The 19,577-nt window shown below is 35.9% G+C and overlaps 1 protein-coding gene and 1 pseudogene across 1 annotated transcript; one reads left to right on the plus strand and one right to left on the minus strand.

Annotated features, from left to right (window-relative positions):
• The window catches only part of LOC113492355, a 14,573-nt pseudogene extending 11,753 nt beyond the window's left edge, over positions 1 to 2,820 (minus strand).
• Positions 2,821 to 9,740: 6,920 nt separating this feature from the next.
• On the plus strand, positions 9,741 to 18,240 carry LOC113492356 (UDP-glucuronosyltransferase 2B2-like). The gene is made up of 10 exons (XM_026869829.1): positions 9,741 to 9,821; positions 10,854 to 11,029; positions 11,486 to 11,576; positions 12,264 to 12,429; positions 13,576 to 13,770; positions 14,179 to 14,398; positions 14,940 to 15,159; positions 15,607 to 15,826; positions 17,334 to 17,437; positions 17,986 to 18,240. Exons 2-10 carry the CDS (start codon positions 10,880 to 10,882, stop codon positions 18,162 to 18,164), a joined length of 1,545 nt encoding a protein of 514 aa, XP_026725630.1. The 5' UTR covers positions 9,741 to 9,821; positions 10,854 to 10,879; the 3' UTR covers positions 18,165 to 18,240.
• The last annotated feature ends 1,337 nt before the right edge of the window (positions 18,241 to 19,577 follow it).

Consider the following 19,577-nt stretch of genomic DNA (forward strand, 5'->3'; position numbering starts at 1 on the left):
CAAAGGAGGATAACGGCGCTGATAATATCGGAGTATGGGGAAATAAATCTTGGGATTGAGTGTTGGGAGTGGTTTGGGGAGGATTATTAGGGACGGGTTGCAGTGGTTTATCGGGATCTGGGGGGCGGCCCGGAGGCCGGTCATCCACTTCCATCGTGGATCGGCGTCACACGCATAAAAGGTGTAAAAAATGAAGTTCTTACCTTCTATGTGACACTTAGACAAACACAATACGAACAAGACGCTCACAAACAGCACAAATACACACAGAGCACACCGAAAAAACCTTTCTATAGCTTAAAAGCAAAATAGAAACAAACTCCACATGTGTTAGCCACCAAACACAAACCGGAAGTCCAAAGATATAAGTTAGGAATTTTTCAGGTTTCAGGGACTTTCAAGTGACATGGCTTATGACAGATTATTAAACAAGTTGCTCTCAAAAAAAAAACTTGAGTATAAAAAAAAATACAAAACTATATAAAACTTTTAGTACTCTAATAAATCAAAAATAATTTTAGACTATTATTATCCATAATAATATTAAATAGAACCGTTTCCTTTACAAACTATGTAAATCAACGTATTAATATTATTTTTGCCTACTTGTACGAAACATTATAACATGGCATCAACCAACAAAAAACAAACAGGAAATCTTCAAGACCAAAACCACTTTTTATAATATGATATTTTAATGATGCGGTTAATTTTTAGGGTACCTCACACGAATTATAAAAACGGAATCCTATTATAGTAATAATATTTTTTGTTTACTTGTAAGAATATTGTTCTGAATATTTGTTACAATTTTAAACGTCCACAATATTCTGCCATTTCCTGCGCACAAATCTTTACACGGCAATACATGTTGAGTTTTCCTATTTATTCTCATTTTTCTAAGCATTTTTTATTTGGAAATTCATTGTATTGACATTGAGTGTTCCACCCCGTTTTGAATTTCTAATTATTGTGACGGCAAAATGCTTAAAAGAATACGAACAGTGACAATTTTAATACATTCATACATCATCATCATCATCTCAGCCTATCGCCGTCCACTGCTGAACGTAGGCCTCCCCCAAAGAGCGCCAACCATCCCGGTCCTGGGCAGCCCGCATCCATCCGCTGCCAGCCACATTCATACAATTTTCATTAATTCAACGGCAATTGTAAATAGTGGAATTTTATCCTAAGAGCTTTGTCTTTTATAGCAGTACTTATATAGCCTCCATTCTCACCAATTATATTGAATCGTCATACAATATACACGCGAAATTATTGCGTAATCGAAAACTGGTAAGGTAATTAGATTTGCAAGATTTGATTACAGACAAAGGGACAGATTACATAAAAAAAACCAATTGATACACAGAGGAAAACTAAAAAAGAATTTATAAATACCCATTATGGTAAAACCCTAAAGAAAAAATATGTTTTAAATAAGTTTTTAGTTTCAGTTTTCATAGAAAATCATTAACATTTTGCTATTTGATACTTGTTTTGCTAATTTACGCTGTTTTCGCAGACATTCATTTTAATGTAAAATGCTACTGTAATATTTTATTTTGAAAAGAGTAACTTATGGAGTTCCTTGCCGGTTCTTCTCCATAAGAATGACACTTTGGAACCGTGCAACTAGAGTCAGTAATGTAACGTTTTAAAAGAGCCTAGACAACGGCCTATTTGGAATAAAAACTTTTTGATTTTGATTTTGATAAATCTTAAGTAAACGCAGATCACGCGTTTTATAACAGCTATTTAAATATGTCTGTAATCAAAACTCTATTACTCATGAACTTGTATTTATTTGAGCTATAAATAAAGTAATTTCTTGATAAGTAATCAAGCCTATTATCAATCAACAACATATTTAAATCACCGCTTGACATATTTTAGTTGTCTTCTACCAACCTTAAAGAAAACTAGACAATTGTTCGAATCACGAAATGACTAGATTTCGCAAATTTTTATCAGCGGATCTAACAGGGTTTTTGACAATCATATGTACAGTCCGTCACACACATTTCCAGAATTAACAATTTCAGCCAGAGTCTGACACTGCCCACTTCCTCCCCCAATAATGGGGTTGAAAATGACGATATCCGCACCTTGCCAATAAAGCTTCTGCCGATTGTACACCTTAGATACGTTACCAGTAAAACACTAAAAGACATACTATCATTGGCCTAGCCTTTTCCCAACTATGTTGGGGTCGGCTACCAGTCCAACCGGTTTCAGCTAAGTACCAGTGTTTTACAAGGAGCGACTGCCTATCTGACCTCCTCAACCCAGTTACCTGGGCAACACGATACCCCTTGGTTAGACTGGCTGTCAGACTTTTTCAAGCTTCTGACTACCTGTAACGACTGTCAAAGATGTAGGAATAACAGCCGGGAAGCACAATTTAACGTGCCTTCCGAAAGACATACTATACTGTATCGATAAAACAAAAAACAAACATGTGTAGATCAAACATAGCAAAAAAATTGAGAGCATAATTTTTGAAGTAACATGAAAACCACTTAATTTCATCATTTAAAAAAATACAACAATTCCAAACTACATCAAAACATACCAAAACCTCATAGCTATTAACTATACGCCATTCAACTCATTTACATTCCTACGCCTACAAGTTTCGGATACCAAGTACCCAAAAAAAGAAAAAAATTACCAAATCTTTTATCCAACACGTTTATAACATACACACACACTTTGATTTCTCGTTTACTATTTTATTAATTAAGCATGTAATATTATAAACACAGAATCACGAGACGTCCTCACTACGCGGTCGCAAAACCTTGACTGACTGAATGCTTAGCTTGTTGTGAATTAGACTACTACTATATCGATGGCAGCAAAGTAGAAACGGACATCTACATTTTTATGAAAATGCTTTTTTTACAAAAATTAGCTTATATTAATCCTACCTACAAGTCAGTATTAATTTTTTTTCAAAATTCATTATAATAAAGAAAATTTGACACGTAAATGAAGACATCTACACTGGATTTTTAAAAAACATCGCAGTAGAAACGGACATTTGAATTTGTCCGCCTTTACTTCGGAGCTTTGACAGATGAATGAAACGTCAACAATGACATCAGTCAGTTGTCACATTCTAGCGCGTACCGGGTATGTTTTCGTGCGTTTTCGTGCGTACCTAATCGTTAACGTTTTGATCTCGTTTTTCCTCCTATAAGTAAAAATAAGACAGTAGTGTTTATGTTGCTAAGTTTAAAATATTGTTCTGTGTTTCTTTTTTATTTTATTTCAGTTTGATATTTGCCTATCTGCCAATGATACCTTTGATAATAAATAAATCATAGTATTATATTGCGTTTTTATTTACAATAATATATTTTACGTGATTTGGTAACTAAATAAATGAGTTCAACTGATAGTAATAGATGGAGATAAGTTGTAGTTAACTCATTTATTGATAATGTATAAAATGTTAAATGCAAAGTAAATAAAGACATCTACAAAATTTGGTCAAAAAAAGGAGAATACTGTTTGCATGTTGCTTAGAAGATGTTCTATAAATATCCTTAAATGTATTACAGAAGATTATTATATTACTTTATAAGATATTTTAAATGGGCACTTTTTTATCACACGTATAAACGGTTATCAGGCAGATGTCTTCTTCTACGTCATTGTTTTTTCAGAGTAAAAAAAGACATCTACATTATTTCAGTAAAACAACGATGTAGCGATAAAACCTATTACACAATACATAAAGAAGGTTATTTTAAAGCATCATAGAAAATTTCAGGTTAATCGGTTCATAACTCGCAAAATAACCACGCTTTTAAACTAAATCTGCTCTCCTGTAAAGTTGCGATTTTGTAGATGTCCGTTTCTACTTTGCTGCCATCGATATATTCGTCCTATTTATTACATTGACAACATGTTACGTCATTTTTAACTGTCATGTACGCTGTGATCCGTTGGTTAATAATAAACTGGGCCCCGATTCTGCTGTTTTACAATGGTCGATGAATGAATGGCAATTGAATTAAATTTGAAATTATTCTCTTAAGCATTTTGCAAATACAATAATTGGAAGTTAATTGTATTGACCTTGAGTTTAGCGTTCCACACAGAATTTCTAATTATTGTCAAGAAAAATGCTTAAGAGAAAACGAAAATTGATATTTCAAGCCAAATTTTATTCATTCATCGGCCATATTAAATAGCAGAATTGGCGCCCTGGCATAGGTTTTTAATGACGCTGTGATTCTCTCTACAGGGTGCATAATGAGCTGTGAGGTCAATTAATAATTGACCATCTACGTAAAATTATGGTTTGTAATAAATAATAGGGTATTTGACTTAATGTATAATAATATAAATCTCATTGTCCTTGAAATGAAACTACTTTTACGGATTTTATCGCGGTTTAATTTTAGATTTTAGTTCCCGACGTTTCGAAACCTTTGCAGGTATCATGGTCACGGTCAGACCGTAAAAGTAGTTTCATTTCAATGTCTAACATTCGCGTAAACCTAAGAAACCACTCTGTTTTGTCCGTCAGACAGATTGCCAAAAAATATTGGATACGTATTTTTAATTTTATCACATCATTAAAAGTGAGGAAGACCAAAAACACTTACGTATGGTAGTGGGGGCTCAAACATCACTTGCTAGTAAAAAGCGTTGCTGCTAAAAAAAAGTTCTAAAACTAGAGTTCGAGTTTAAGCAACTAATGTTAATGTCATTAATTTGATGGGTGTCCATTTTCTCCGTTCAATTTGGATGGAAACTGCAAAGTTTCACACTAATTGTACACCCCAATTTTACAAGGAGAAATAAAATAGCCTTTATTTCCTCATACGTTATAATAGGAATGAAAGCCCTACACAAAACAAATTTATAATACATATTGTTTAAGACCAATCTCAGGTAGTCTAGGGATCAACGCCGCGGGACTCCGGTTGCATCAGAAACAAGTCGGGCAATCCCAATAAATACCTACGCGTGAGTAAACCGTTACATCATTTAATATTGAAAGATTTCATCAAATCGGACCGGATTTCTAATCTATACTAATATATAAAGCTGAAGAGTTTGTTTGTTTGTTTGAACGCGCTAATCTCAGGAACTACGGGTCCAATTTGAAAAATTCTTTTTGTGTTGAATAGACCATTAATCGAGGAAGGCTTTAGGGTATAAACCATCACGCTGCGACTAATAGGAGCGAAGATACAAAGGAAAATGTGAAAAAAATAGGGTAGATATAAATCATAACTTATATCTTCTACCCACGGGGACGAACTCGCGGGCAACAGCTAGTACTGGTATATATAAATACATTTTCATTATAATCTGTAACACTGCTTCACTCATTAGATGCAATCATAACCTATTTATAAACTTGTCACTTAGATACACCCTAAACAAAGATTAACGCAATCTAATTTTTAATCATGTAATCGTTATATTTCGTAAGTGTTGCACAATATTTGGGATAAACTACATAAAGGCAATATTGCAAACAGGAGAATAAATTGAAATGTAGTTGCATCATTTTTATATGTATGCCTCATGATTTTTATCACTCAAATGCCATTACACTTTTTTCTCAACTTTGGTTAGGTTTCAACAGTTCATTGTAAATAAGGCAAGAGACAAAACGCCAAAACGCCAGGTACGAAAACAGATGATAATTTATTTTTTTTCATCATCATCATCATCCACAGCCTTCATCCACCCACTGCTGGGCATAGGCCTCCCCTCTCTCGTGCTAATTTCTACGGTCCTGTGCTAGCCTCATCCAGACTCGACCCGAGACCTTTATAATGTCATCGACCCATCTTGCTCCCGGACGACCGACGCTTCTTTTGCCTTGTCTTGGCCACCATTCTGTCACTCATCACTTCGCCTCTCCAAGCTCCACTTCAGCCTCGTTATTTATTTTTTTGCTTAGTTAAAAAAGACTCCCGGAGTAACGAATTTAATCTTTGTGTCGCGGGGTTTAACTAACTTTCAAATCACGTGCACTAAGACACCCAGACTCAGAACAAGGATTTGTGGATCACACAAAACCACCAAACCAAGGACAAAGAAAAAATTAAAGAAGAAAATAGGGCATTTTGAATTAGTAACAATGATCATTTGCACAAAACTACAAATATTAGTCGATAAAGCCTATTTCTTTAGCACGTTATGTAGCATACAATTCTTTAGTTTTATGTTTTTAGAGTAAAATGTAAAATTTTCGTAATAATCATCGTGAGAATGATTCATCTATCTATACTCTATACTAATATATAAAGCTGAAGAGTTTGTTTGTTTGTTCGAACGCGCTAATCTCAGGAACTACTGGTCCAAATTGAAAAAAATCTTTTTGTGTTGTATAGACCATTCATCGAGGAAGGCTTTAGGCTATAAACCATCACGCTGCGACTAATAGGAGCGAAGATACAATGGATAATGTGAAAAAAAAGCAGGGCAGGTATACTTAAATCATAACTAATATCTTCTACCCACGGGGCCGAAGTCGCGGGCAACAGCTAGTTACCAAATAAAGCTCGCCCGCCGCGTCAGCTCTTGATGGACTCCGATTTTGTCCGAAAGTAGGGGAATCTCGATAAATTGTGAGTAAAACCGTTTCATCATTTAATCGTTTATGACATTATTTTTGTCAATAGCGGGTCCGGAAGTAACCAGTGCGCACTTATTTGGAAACCTTCAATTTCATTATATTACTGTGCTTAGCGCCTTACAAAGTCCAATCTCATAAGTTTTGTAAATATAATATTAGTCATATAACACCGTTACGTTACGTATATTATTAGTGATTTTTTCCTCAAGTCATCCTTTTCTAAATAGTATGAAATCTTTTTGAAGATTATTAAATGCGTTTGTGTGATCCACGAATGCTTGTCCTGAGTCTGGGTGTCTTTGTGCACGTGACTTGAATGTTTGTGAAACCCCGGCGATAAAAGGATTGAATCCCCAGGTACATTAAATGTTAATTACTTGATACTGTATGGGTGCAATCGTACTTCTTATAGTTAAAGACAACTAGCAGTTGCCCGCGACTTCGTCCGCGTGGTCTGAAGATATAAGTTATGACACCTTGGGTTACAATATCGCAATGTTTTTACGGAACCCTAATATTTTTTAAACAAATTACAGCCTATATTCAGCGGGGATAATGAAGCTTCTCAACAATGAAAGAATATTTAAAATCCAGTAGTTTCGAACAAGCAATCAAATATTTCCTCTTTGTAATAACTAGCTCATACCAATATGCATATTCGCCCTTTTTGAGTTTAAAACGGGAACATATACTAATTATATAAGAAATTTAAATATTAGTTTTAGATAAAAAAGCCAGCATCAATCCATCTGTTGTTTAAGTAAGCAATTATGGTCATAAACAATAATATATAATATATAAATAATAATTCATTTTGTAGGAGGAAAAAGACGTGTTTTATTAATCTACGCCTAGTAAATTGTAAGGTAATCATTCACTATTCGGTCAGCCAATTTTTGTTATCAGATATTCCATACATTACCGATATCAAAATACTACGCTATCGATAAAACTAGGTTGTATAATCTATCGTTAAGTGTTACGTCACTAGCACTAGCACGTGAAAAAATAGTAATTCTACTAATATTATAAACTCGATAGTTTGGTCCTCTTTCACGCAAAAACCACTGAACGGATTTAGACGAAACTTGTTACACAGATAGTTTATTACCTGGAGTAATACAAGGATAGTTTTTATTCACCTCTTTTTGCGTTGGGGATTAATTATAGAAGTGATGTGTCTAATAAAATTTGTCGATTAGCGCTAGTGTGGCTTGGAGATTGTATAAATGGATTTGTACTTATACAAGAGGTGCAGGTTCGATCCCAACTCAGGCAAAGTAACAACGTGACTATTTAAATGTTATACGTAATCTCTTAATTATCCTAAGACACTACTGATAAATGGTGAAGGAAAACATCGTGAGGAAACCTGGATTCCAAATATTGGAATCTGAAATCGCCCGCAGTGAGCTAGCGTGATGATCAATGCTCAAACCTGCCCTATACGGGAAGAGGCCTGTGCCTAGTGTTGTGACGTATACAGGCTGGTGTTATTTTTATTTTATTTCTATATACGTTCTTATCATACAGAATACGGATGATGACTAGGTATAAAAAGAAAAAAACTCATTTACCTAGTTAGATAATTGAAAAGTATGAGACACGTATTTTTTCCTTTTTCAGAAAAACTAGAATTGACAAAGATTAACTGCCTTAAAGTATAGGAGAGGGAGCTTGTGACGTAACGATAGAGTAAAATTTATACTCAATCGTGACGTCACGCGTAAGTTTCATTCACTGTGATTTGGTCAATTTATGTTTGCGGGACAAATTAAAAAATACGTGTCCATTATTATACAAAAAACTACAAGACGGCAAAAACAAATTGTCATCATCCCTATTACTCTCTCTTTTACCAAGAATGTACGTCAAAGATTATCATTTATTTTTATTTAGGTATATGAACACGTGTGTACGGTATCTTTAATACGGTATATTTATAATGTTTTTAATACGTGAATAATCTTAAAATTCACCGACGTAGAATTAGTCATCAATTTTTTATTGCATTGCTAGATATTTACAGCTACTTTGCCTTGCTGAAGATTTTTTTTAAATGATCTTACCTAAGTTTCAGTTATTATGTATTTTTTATGTATAATAATTATTAATTACAATCTTTGTAAATTCCATAGTAATAACTAAAAAAAATCACATTGCTGGGTACATGTTCTTTTATTTAGGAAAGAATCTAAGTGAATCACTCGATTTAAACATAATAGGGATGATGACAATTTTTTTTGCAGTGTCCGTCTTGTAGTTTTTTGTATAATAATGGATGCGTATTTTTTAATTTGTCCCGCAAACATATATTGACCAAATTACAGTGAATGTTAATTTGTCCCGCAAACATATATTGACCAAATTACACTGAATGAAACTTACGCGTGACGTCATGATTGAGTATAAATTTTACCATATCGTTACGTCACAAGCCTCTCCTAAACTTTAAAGCAGTTTATCTTTGTCAATTCTAGTTTTTCTGAAAAAGGAAAAAATACGTGTCTCATACTTTTCAATTATCTAACTGAGGGACTAATGAGATTTTTTCTTTTTATATCCAGTAATCATCCCTATTCTCAACGAAATCACTCTTAAGTTCGATTCTTCGCCCGCGGCGGTAGCTCGTAATTAAAGATTAAAGTTGTCCTTGTAGGGTATATATTCATGCATCAGTGGCCTCAAATCAAACAGATAATTTAAACAGCAGACGTGTTCGTTTCTCCCACGTTTTTAAACACTCACTTTTCTTGTTTATTTCATTTCGGTTGGATTTTTACAACTCAATTGAGCCACTTCCCGATAAGCTAGCAGGCTGAAATTTTCAGGGTATATTCAAACCCAATGACAATGCAATTTACAACTATAAAAAAGGTATTACCGATTTCGATAAAAGTTAAATAGAATGACATTAAAAAAACGTGGGTTTTTATATTTTTTTATTTTGGCACTTGCCCTGATGGGTAGCTTACACATATATTATTCATAACATGGAGTAAAAAACGGTTATATCAATATGACAAACAAATAATACTATTATACATACTACATGTAAAGGTGTAAAGATAATTGTTGAGCTACAAAAATATTTTGATAACATATACAACATTTTATCAGATACAAATACTTGATTGAGTCTGAACATATTTACCGTGAAAATACAAAAAACATTGTGATTTCAGCGCGTGCGATCGTGCGTCTGGTAAGCTTTAATATTTTGTCCTAATTTAAAACAGTCTCTGTGATAATATGGAGTTTTAAAAAAGAGATTACAAGTTTGTCTTAAAATATTTCGTACAATTATAATAATACTAGCTGTTGCCCGCGGGCCCGCCCGCTACAAATAAAAAATGATCCCGCGGGAACATAAAATCGGGATAAAAACTATCCTATGTGTTAATCCTGGTTATTAACTGAGTGTGTACCAAGTTTCGTGTAAATCTTTAAAGTGGTTTTTGCGTGAAAGAGTAACAAACATCTATGCACACAAAACTTTCGCGTTTATATATAACTAGCTGTTGCCCGCGACTCCGTCTGCGTGGACTTCAGTTTACAGCGTTCGGTGGTCCCCGTTTCCATGGAAACAATCCCCTAAGTGATCTTATAGCTTTTACACACCTTTTAAATTTTCCCTCGGGAACTATTCCAAAAATCGGGAACCTATTTGTTATTCTGACTAGCTTTTCGCCCGCGGCTTCGCCCGCATCAAAGTCGGTTATATCGCGTTTCCAAGAGAACTCATCAAACGTCCGGGATAAAAACTATCCTATGTTCTTTCTTAATGTCAACTGGTCAACTCTATATCTGTACAAAATTTCATTAAAATCAGTTCAGTGGTTTAGACGTGAAAGCGCAACAGACAGATAGACAGTGTTACTTTCGCATTTATAATATTAGTAGGGACTAGTAGGGATTTTAGTAAGATGTAGGATTAGTAAGATGATGCGTGTCTATTGCCGCCATAACAAAAAAAAACTGTTGATACGATTATAAATTTGAGGGGTCCCCGATAGTTTTGCACAAGTTTGTTTTTCTTCTAGATTCTTGTATAGCTTTGGATCGCTCAGTGTCGCAAATTCGACTCGATTTTGACCAGTTTTTATACTATAAATCTTAAAATTCACATCATAAATACCTATTTATTTCGCTTTTATAATCTCATAATTACTCTTAACTTAAGTTCACTTGATTACCGTGAGCTGATCCACTGATAACTTACCATTTTTTCTTACAGGCGTTGGATGAAAACATTCAGTCAAAATGAGGACAACACTATTGCTAGTCGCACTAGCGGTGTGCATCACTAGCGCTTGCTCGTACAAAGTGTTGTGTATATTCGCGGCGCCATCGAAAAGTTCTGATCATTTGGGACAAGGGTTTGTGAGGGCTCTACTGAAGGCTGGTCATCAGGTTAGTTTTTAATTTACATTCAAGAAATTAACCTTCTTCTTCTGGGTCCTTCACATATCTCTGGCTTTGTTAACTCTTCTTTCCCTGTCCAATCCGTTTCACTCTTACTCCCTTCCCCCCGAAATCTGGATGTCCACCAACCGTTTTGCTTTTAAGAAGGTGAAGGTTCGTAATAATAATTAAATAAAATAGCTTCAGGTTCAAAATTTAAAATTCAAATACTACGAAGTATTTCCGGTAATTTTCAAACGTTATAGACTCTAGTTGCGTGGTTCCAAAAATATTAGTAGAAGAAAAACTAAAAGTAAAGTGGTCTGAAAAGTAAGAAATAAACGAAGCATTATATTCCACGACGGTTCAGGTTCAACCAAGAGTCGGCCACTAACTACTTTTTCCCTTGAGGATGAAAAGAAAAAGTTGATGAATAAAAAAAATACTCCAATACTAAATTTCCAGGTGACATGGGCGACCCCATTTCCAGAGAAGAAGGATCCTCATCCAAACCTGGACCTCATAGACTTGAAGGAGACGAGAAAATTGACTGAAGGTAATAAACTGCACGGATAGCCGAGTGGGGGAGGTCACCACGTGAAACCTACTAAGCGTAATGTGTTGCAATTTCGATCCCCGCGTAGGACAAGCATTTGTGTGATCCACGAACAAGAATTAAATTCCATAATGCGGCAGTTGTTTAAAAAATACTAGTTTCCATCCATACACTAACATGCTTGAACATCTCTTTCATCGTGACACACAATCTCTATTATATAATACTAGCTTTTCACCCGCGGCTTCTCCCGCGTCGAGGTCGGTAATATCGCTCTCCCAAGAGAACTCTTCAAAAGTCCGGGATAACTAAACTATCCTATGTTCTTTCTCAAGGTCAACTCTATCTCTGTACCAAATTTCATTAAAATCGGTTCATGTGTTCAGTTTAGACATGAGAGCGTAACAGACAGACAGACAGAGTTACTTTCACAGTTATAATATCGTATATAGTACAGTAAGGAAGTAAGGATTTTCGTGTCACTATGCACGAAATTGACCTCCTCCGAAATGGTTCAACTCTTTTTAATGAAATTTTGTGTGCATATCGAGTAGGTCCGAGAATAGGACAACATTTTTTAGCAAAATTTTCTATTTCATTCTTAATAAATTATTCTTTCTGCACTTTGTCAAAACAACGTTTCCTGGGACAGCTAGTCCATAAAAACTAACCATACCATGTCCCCAGGAGTGGACATGTCCCGACAACAGAACGGTGGCCTGTCCTTCATCAGGGCATTCGCTCGCAACATCTCCCGGACGGCAGCTGACTCCCCCGAGCTGAAGCGAGCGCTGGTAGAGAAACAGTACGATGCCATCATCTCAATGTGGTTCATGAACGAATATGAGGCGGGGTGAGTGGTGAAATAGGAAATTTGATACCGACTTTTCAACCTATGTGGAAAAGGAGATTCTTCTTAAAGGCGATTGAACAAATTTTATTCTATTTGTTACCTCAGAACTTCGAACTGGATGAACAAATTTTTTTGATTATATGCGGTACATTGACCAAAATATTTTTTCAACAATGACTGTCTGCCTTTCTGTTTGTTCTGGCTAATCTCTGAAAACGTTCGGCCGATTATGACGGGACTTTCATGGCAGGTAGCAAATGCATTAAATAAAGAAAGAAAGATAAGTTTATTTGTTAGAAAACAGTACATTAATGTAACAAATTATAAACTAGTACTTATCTTGTTCTACCATTACTGGTGTACAAATATTAAACTTATAAACTAACAAAAACAACAAATATAGGCCAAAATTATATAATACGAAAGGATGTATAAATATTTTATAGATAAAGGAGAACGGCAGATTTCGTACAGCATACATTTATTGTTGTTCTGTAATAGAATTTATACCACTTATTAATGCAACTGAGCCTGCATTGCACCAATGTAATAATCTACATTGGTAAACTAGTACATAACCTCAAAAAAAGAAAACTGGTTATAACTTTTACTTCCCAAGTTCTAAAAATATAAGAATTTAAGGAAAGCTTGTCTGTCATATAAACTAACTATTAAAACAAAAACTATCCCAAAACACGAATATTTTTAGCTGTACGAAACGCCCATACAAACCTGCCGTTCTCCAAATTCAGGAGAAGAATTATCATTACATTATACAACCATATTCTAACAAATATATTACATAGGCTACAGTATATAAATTAGGCTGCTTATTTATCGGGATTGCCTGACTAGTCAGTTCATGATTAAGTACTCCGGCTGGGTCCGAAGTCAGGCAATCCCTATAAATACGCGTATGTTTAATAAGCTTTGCATCATTTAATAATGAATCAATCTTACGATAGTTACTTACTATCAAAATACTTATTTATATTTTAGAAACATAAAGTAGTGAATCTTTAAGATTAAATTATAATTTAACAGCAATTATTAAACAGTTCTGGCTGTCGCTTTCCAAAAATAACTACCAGGACGATCAACTCATTCATATTATTTCATAACCTCAAAAAACCTTGTCTGTTCTAGTTACGCAGCTGTTCAGCAAGTACCCTGGCTGCTCCTCAGCTCGGTGGTGATCCACCCTTATCTCGAAGGCATGGTAGACCAGGTCCACTCCATCCCCACTATTCCCTTCATGGTGAACGAGTGTGATCTCCCCATGAGTGCCTGGAGACGATGGATCAATGGACTCATCTATATGATCATGACTGTTGATGGCTGGTGAGGAGTTTTTTTTTTAATTTTGAAAGTATTTTAACTGATCTTTTGGTATTGCAGATTGTTTAGATTTGTTCTTGGAGTCGTATAAATCGAATAATTTTCTCCCAAGTGTTGGTCTTTGGATCGCTATAAATTCCATTTTGCATAAAAGAACAATATTATTTATTTAAAGTTTAAAGTCACAAATTATGCATTATTTTTTAGACATCCTATCCAAATACTCAATCTTAGAATGCATGAAGCCTACAGACTTAATTATTGGACTTAAAATTCTCATTGCGACTCCTAAACGCATTTTACCCACTTCGTTGTCCCGCCAATAAAGACAATAGAAATGATCATACGTATATGACTCACGTGTCTTATAAAACGGCTACCGTCTGTCTAACAGTCTCTGCTATCACCCAGGTTCGACAAACCCCGTCAGGCAGTCATCTACGAGGACATCTACGCCCCTTTAGCGGCCGCGCGCGGGGTTCCCCTCCCCTCTTACTATGATGCTGTGAAGAACGTCTCCTTCCTCTTTGTGAACTCCCACGAGTCCATCGCGCCAGCCCTCAGTCTGCCGCCCAATGTACTGAATATTGCCGGTTACCATATTGATGATAACCTTCCACCACTTCCCAAGGTATGATATTTCAATTATGATGCTAATGTTTGTCCAAAATTAAACTCATTTTTTTTCGTCCAAACTTCTTTAGCGGCGTTGTTCTACCTACACTTTTTTGAAATGAGTAAAAACTGTTAAACTCGCGACACGTGACCTGATCGAAAATTCGTAAGGCCAAAAATTCGTTAGCACAATACTGCATCGATAGCGAAATAAATAAGTACTTATTGTATTCTCTGGTAATGTAATATACCTCTAAGTATTGTATTATACCTCATAAATGTTAGTAATTTAATAATGACAATTAAAACAATAAGTGCAAAATTATTCATTAACCATTCCAGAATATCAAAAATGCACAACGTTATATAAAAGTTTTCACTTCTACTGGCCCTCCCGGAGTGCAACACGTAGCTTTTTTATACATCAAAATCGACCTAAGTTAAGTGCTTTAGAAACGTTAAATATCTCCGAAAAAGCCATTGGCTTTCATCCTCTTTAAATCATTAAATCATCTTTCCAAGGCAACCTAAAAGTAATTGAATCTTCATATTCCCAGGACTTACAAGACCTCTTAGACAACTCCAAAAACGGCTTGATATACTTCAGCATGGGGTCCGTGGTCCAGTCAGCAGGTATCGAGGAGAGCACCCGCGCTGGTCTCCTGGAGATCTTCGCAAAGTTGCCTTATACTGTCTTGTGGAAGTTCGAGAAGACGCTGAAGGATCTGCCGCCGAATGTTCACGTTAGACCTTGGCTGCCACAGCCTAGTATACTTGGTAAGTTAAAGTTTTGCCAAGAGGGTTCGGTATTTTAGATTTCTTTCTATAATTGTGAAGACGTATTGAGTTCGCGGTTAACTTAATAGCAGGTATCGCAAAGGTGGTTATTAGCCTTAAAATTGGATGACCATCTTTGTCATAACGAGTTCCTCTGTGTTTCGGAAGGCACATTCAACTGTGGGTCCTAGCTGTTATTCATACATCTTTGACAGTCGTTGCGGGTAATCAGAAGTTATCTAGAAAGTCTAACTAAGGAGTATCGTGTTGCCTTTGTAACTGGGTTGAGGAGGTTAGACAGGCAGTCACTCCTTGTAAAACACTGGTACTTAGCTGAAACCCGTTACACTGGAAGCTGACTACAAGTTACAACATAGTTGGGACAAGGCTTGGACAAGATTTCATACATGCTTTAGATAAAGCCTCTATTCACCTTCACGATTACAGCACATCCAAACCTCCGCCTCTTCATAACCCATGGAGGCCAGCTCAGCTGTTTGGAAGCCATCCATGCCGGAGTCCCGATGCTGGCTGTACCGGTCTTCGGAGACCAGCCGGCTAACGCAGAGAGAGCGGTGAAACTTGGTTACGCGCTCAAAGTAGACTTCCACAATAACTTAGTCAAAGATCTGGATCTGAAGCTTAATGAGATGCTTAGGAACGACACGTAAGTTGATTCGGTAATATTGGACAACATTCACACAACGCCATCTAGACTCAAATTAAGAAGAGCTTGTGTTATGAGTACTAGACAACTGATAAACATATTTGTATACTTGCTTTTCGCCCGCGGCTTCGCCCGAGTCGAGGTCGATTATATCGCGTTTCCAAGAGAACTCTTCAATAGTCCGGGATAAAAACTATCCTATGTTCTTTCTCAAGGTCAACTCTATCTCTGTACCAAATTTCATTAAAACCAGTTCAGTTGATTAGACAGACAGAGTTACTTTCACATTTATAATGTTAGTAAGGATTTTTAAATACATAAATATTTTAGATATCACACCCAAACACAGGACAAATGTACGTGCTTATCACACAAACATTTGTCCTGGTTGGGAATCGTACCCACGACCTCCGGTATAGCAGTCAGGGCCACTCAGAACTAGACCAACAGTCAAAGTGGGAGTCTGTTCTGATGATTTAAATGAATGTCAATGTTAAAAACTATAGAAAATCTAGGTTTTTATCCAGTTGTGGATTATAACAGCTTTTTTGAGTGATCTTTGATGGTATTCCTGCACGGTTAACTAAGTGGTATAGGTCACCACGCCGTACCCAATGTAAGCATTTGTGTGATCCACGATTTTTATCCTGAGTCGGGGTGACATTATGCATGTGGCTTGAATGTTTGTGAAAGCCCCGCGACACACGGGTTAAATTCCTTATTTGAGGAGTTGGTTTTATGAAAAAATATGATATTCACAGGTTACATGAGGTTAAGTTCATACTTTATTCTCCTACAAGATCATGGGTATTTTTACCAAGACGAGGGTGGGTTTGAGAACTGCCTGTTTTTCGGTATGGCTTGGAATTCTCATGGACACCCACCTCTTTGGGCTAGGAAGCGTAAGGGTAAAGGATGTGAACCTAATATAACCCTCTCCATTCCTTTGAAATCGCCAATGTTCCTATTAAAAGTTGATCAATTGATTGCTTTTCATCGCACTGTCGTAGATTAATATGCAATCTTCGTCTGCTTTAAGAAAATTTATGATAATAAGCCATACAATTGAATATTCAAGGAGCATTCGAACAAGTATGGTATGTTATCATGGGGAGAATAGTAATAAGATACGATCATGGAATAACATGCAAAGCAAGGAAGCTAAATATAACATTTCGTTACAACTATCCCTACTTACATTATAAATGCGAAAGTAACTCTGTCTGCCTGTCTGTCTGTTACGCTTTCATGTCTAAACCACTGAACAAATTTTGATGAAATTTGGTGCAGAGATAGAGTTGACCTTGAGAAAGAACATAGGATAGTTTTTATCCCGGACTTTTGAAGAGTTCTCTTGGAAACGCGATATAACCGACCTCGATGCGGGCGAAGCCGCGGGCGAAAAGCTAGTATAAAATAATCCTTGTACTTATAACCGTGGTAGTTCTAATGGTCCCATATCACTGCTACTTTTTAAATGTTTCTTTATAAAATATTTACTTTTCAGGTACTATAAAAATGCAAAATACCTGTCAAAGATGTTTCACTCGAGACCAACGAAGCCATCGCAACTGATTCCGTATGCCGTGGAACTTGCGATCGAAACCAAAGGTAAGAACTCATTATATTCAGTTGCCTAAACATTTTTTACTTCTGGGCCCCAATTCTGCTATTTACAATAACCGATAAATGAATGAAAATTGGCTTGAAATGACCTTTTTTGTATTCTGTTAAGCATTTTTACTAATTTTCGTATAATTACCGTAAAACGGGGTGAATAGAGGGTTTTTTGGGGTGGATAGAAATAGAGTTTTTATTAAAATTTGGACGTTTAACTAGAAGAAACATAAAGATTATACGCAAAGTCACAGGTATTTCATAAAGTAACTGTGTCTAAGCATTTTAATGTAGGAAAATATTCATGTAACCCCCTAAAAATCACTATTCTCTATTCAACCCTTGAAACTCTATTCACCCCGTTTTACCGTATAACATTTTGTCCAAATTTTAATAAAAACTCTGTTTCTATGCATTCCTAAAAAATCCTCTACTGTTCTGTTTTACTGTACCAGGTTTCGTCTAAATCCGTTCAGTAGTTTCATTCATAGGTACATACAAACTTTCGCGTTGATAATATTAGTACGATTGTCATGTTTCAGGGGCTTTCCACCTTCGGTCGAAGACACTTCAGTACAGTTGGTACGAGCTCTGGATGATAGATTTTGTGCTTATTCTGCTGACCATTGTCACATTAGTTTTGCTGCTGCTGAGGCTAATATTAAGATTTGTCTTAAGTAAATGTAGAGGGGCAACGAATGTAGCTAAGAAGAACAATTAGAAGCTTTAAACACGTTACAATTAAAGTGTTGTCAACCACTGACTATAAGCTAGATTAATGAGATACCCAGAGAAAAAAAAATGATATAAAAAATCTAAAATACCCACGTTTTTAAATGTCACTCCATTCAAATTTTATTAAAATCCGTCAAGTCGTTTTTATAGTTGTAAATTGCATTGTCATTGGGTTTGAAGCTACCATGAAAATTTCAGCCTGCTAGCTTATCGGGAAGTGCCTCAAAATTTTGCAAAAACCCGACTGGAACGACAAATAGACAAGAAAAGTATATAAAAAGTCGGTGACTTATTATCTTTACTATTAGTGTGAACGCCGCCTTATAGTTTACGGAACGGGTAACAGAGATTTGAGTGGTCTCCGAAAATCCTTAGTATATGGCCTGTTATCAAAACCTAAATAAGCTGTATTTTTTTTATGGTACAAGAAGTAGTGTTTTCTACTGGTAAACTTTTAAATATTTTTTAATAAAATGCTGTTAAATTAATTTTGTTTGATTCTCAACTTCTAAATGTCCCATAGTTAGGCATTTATAACTCTTCCTATTTAGAAAAGGTGAGGTTAGTTAATTTGTTTTTAAATCTCGATTTTCGACCATCTTTGACAGTCGTTACAAGGAATCAAGAGTCAGAAAATCCGACCAACCAAACTACCACGTGGTTTCAAGTTGCCCATGTAACTGGATTGGGGAGATCACATAGGCAGTCGCTCCTTGTACAACACTGGTACTTAGCTGCATACGGATAGACTGGAAGACTGGAAGTGGACCCCAACATGGTTGCGAAAAAGGTAGGCAAATAACGTGACACCAAACGCAATTAATAAAAACTTTATCACAGATCAATAAGATTACTTAAGTAAATATTTTTCATTTATTTCTTAACGCGGTGTTAAGAGAGCGTATCTGTGTCGGCCAACAGGTAGACGCCCTGTTGGCCGACCCAGGTATCACTGGAGTGATACAGTTGAGGCGGACCTTCGGGTGCTTTATGCCGATGACTGGCGAGACGTGGCCAAGGATCGGGTAAAGTGGCACTCTGTCGTTTCAGAGGCCAAGACACAATTTGGGTCGCTGAGCCAACGGAGTAACAGTAAGTTAAATTTATTTAGTTTTGGTTTAAAAATTAAAATGGTTTTCCAAGGACACCAAGCTTTTTCCAGATTTGAATTACAGTTCAATTGCAGTCGGCGTGCAATCGGACTGCAAGTTTAGTTTGCAGTTGTGTTAACTGCATTCAAACTGCAATTTGCGCTTAAATTGCAGATGTAATGCAGCCCGTCTGTCTTACCTCAAGAGCTAGTTGGTTTTCGTTAATTATCATTATTAATCATGATTTACAAGAGTTACGAATACAATTATAGGTACGTGAGATGAGCTTGTGTCAATAAAAAAAAACA

Source organism: Trichoplusia ni, chromosome 3, assembly GCF_003590095.1.
Source record: "Trichoplusia ni isolate ovarian cell line Hi5 chromosome 3, tn1, whole genome shotgun sequence".
NCBI lineage: Eukaryota > Metazoa > Arthropoda > Insecta > Lepidoptera > Noctuidae > Trichoplusia > Trichoplusia ni.

Coding starts and splice junctions, on each gene's coding strand:
- LOC113492356 (XM_026869829.1), top strand. CDS start 10,880: ATGAGGACAACACTATTGCTAGTCGCACTAGCGGTGTGCATCACTAGC. Junction 15,160..15,606: donor GCCACAGCCTAGTATACTTG/GTAAGTTAAAGT, acceptor TCACGATTACAG/CACATCCAAACCTCCGCCTC. Junction 15,827..17,333: donor GAGATGCTTAGGAACGACAC/GTAAGTTGATTC, acceptor TTTACTTTTCAG/GTACTATAAAAATGCAAAAT.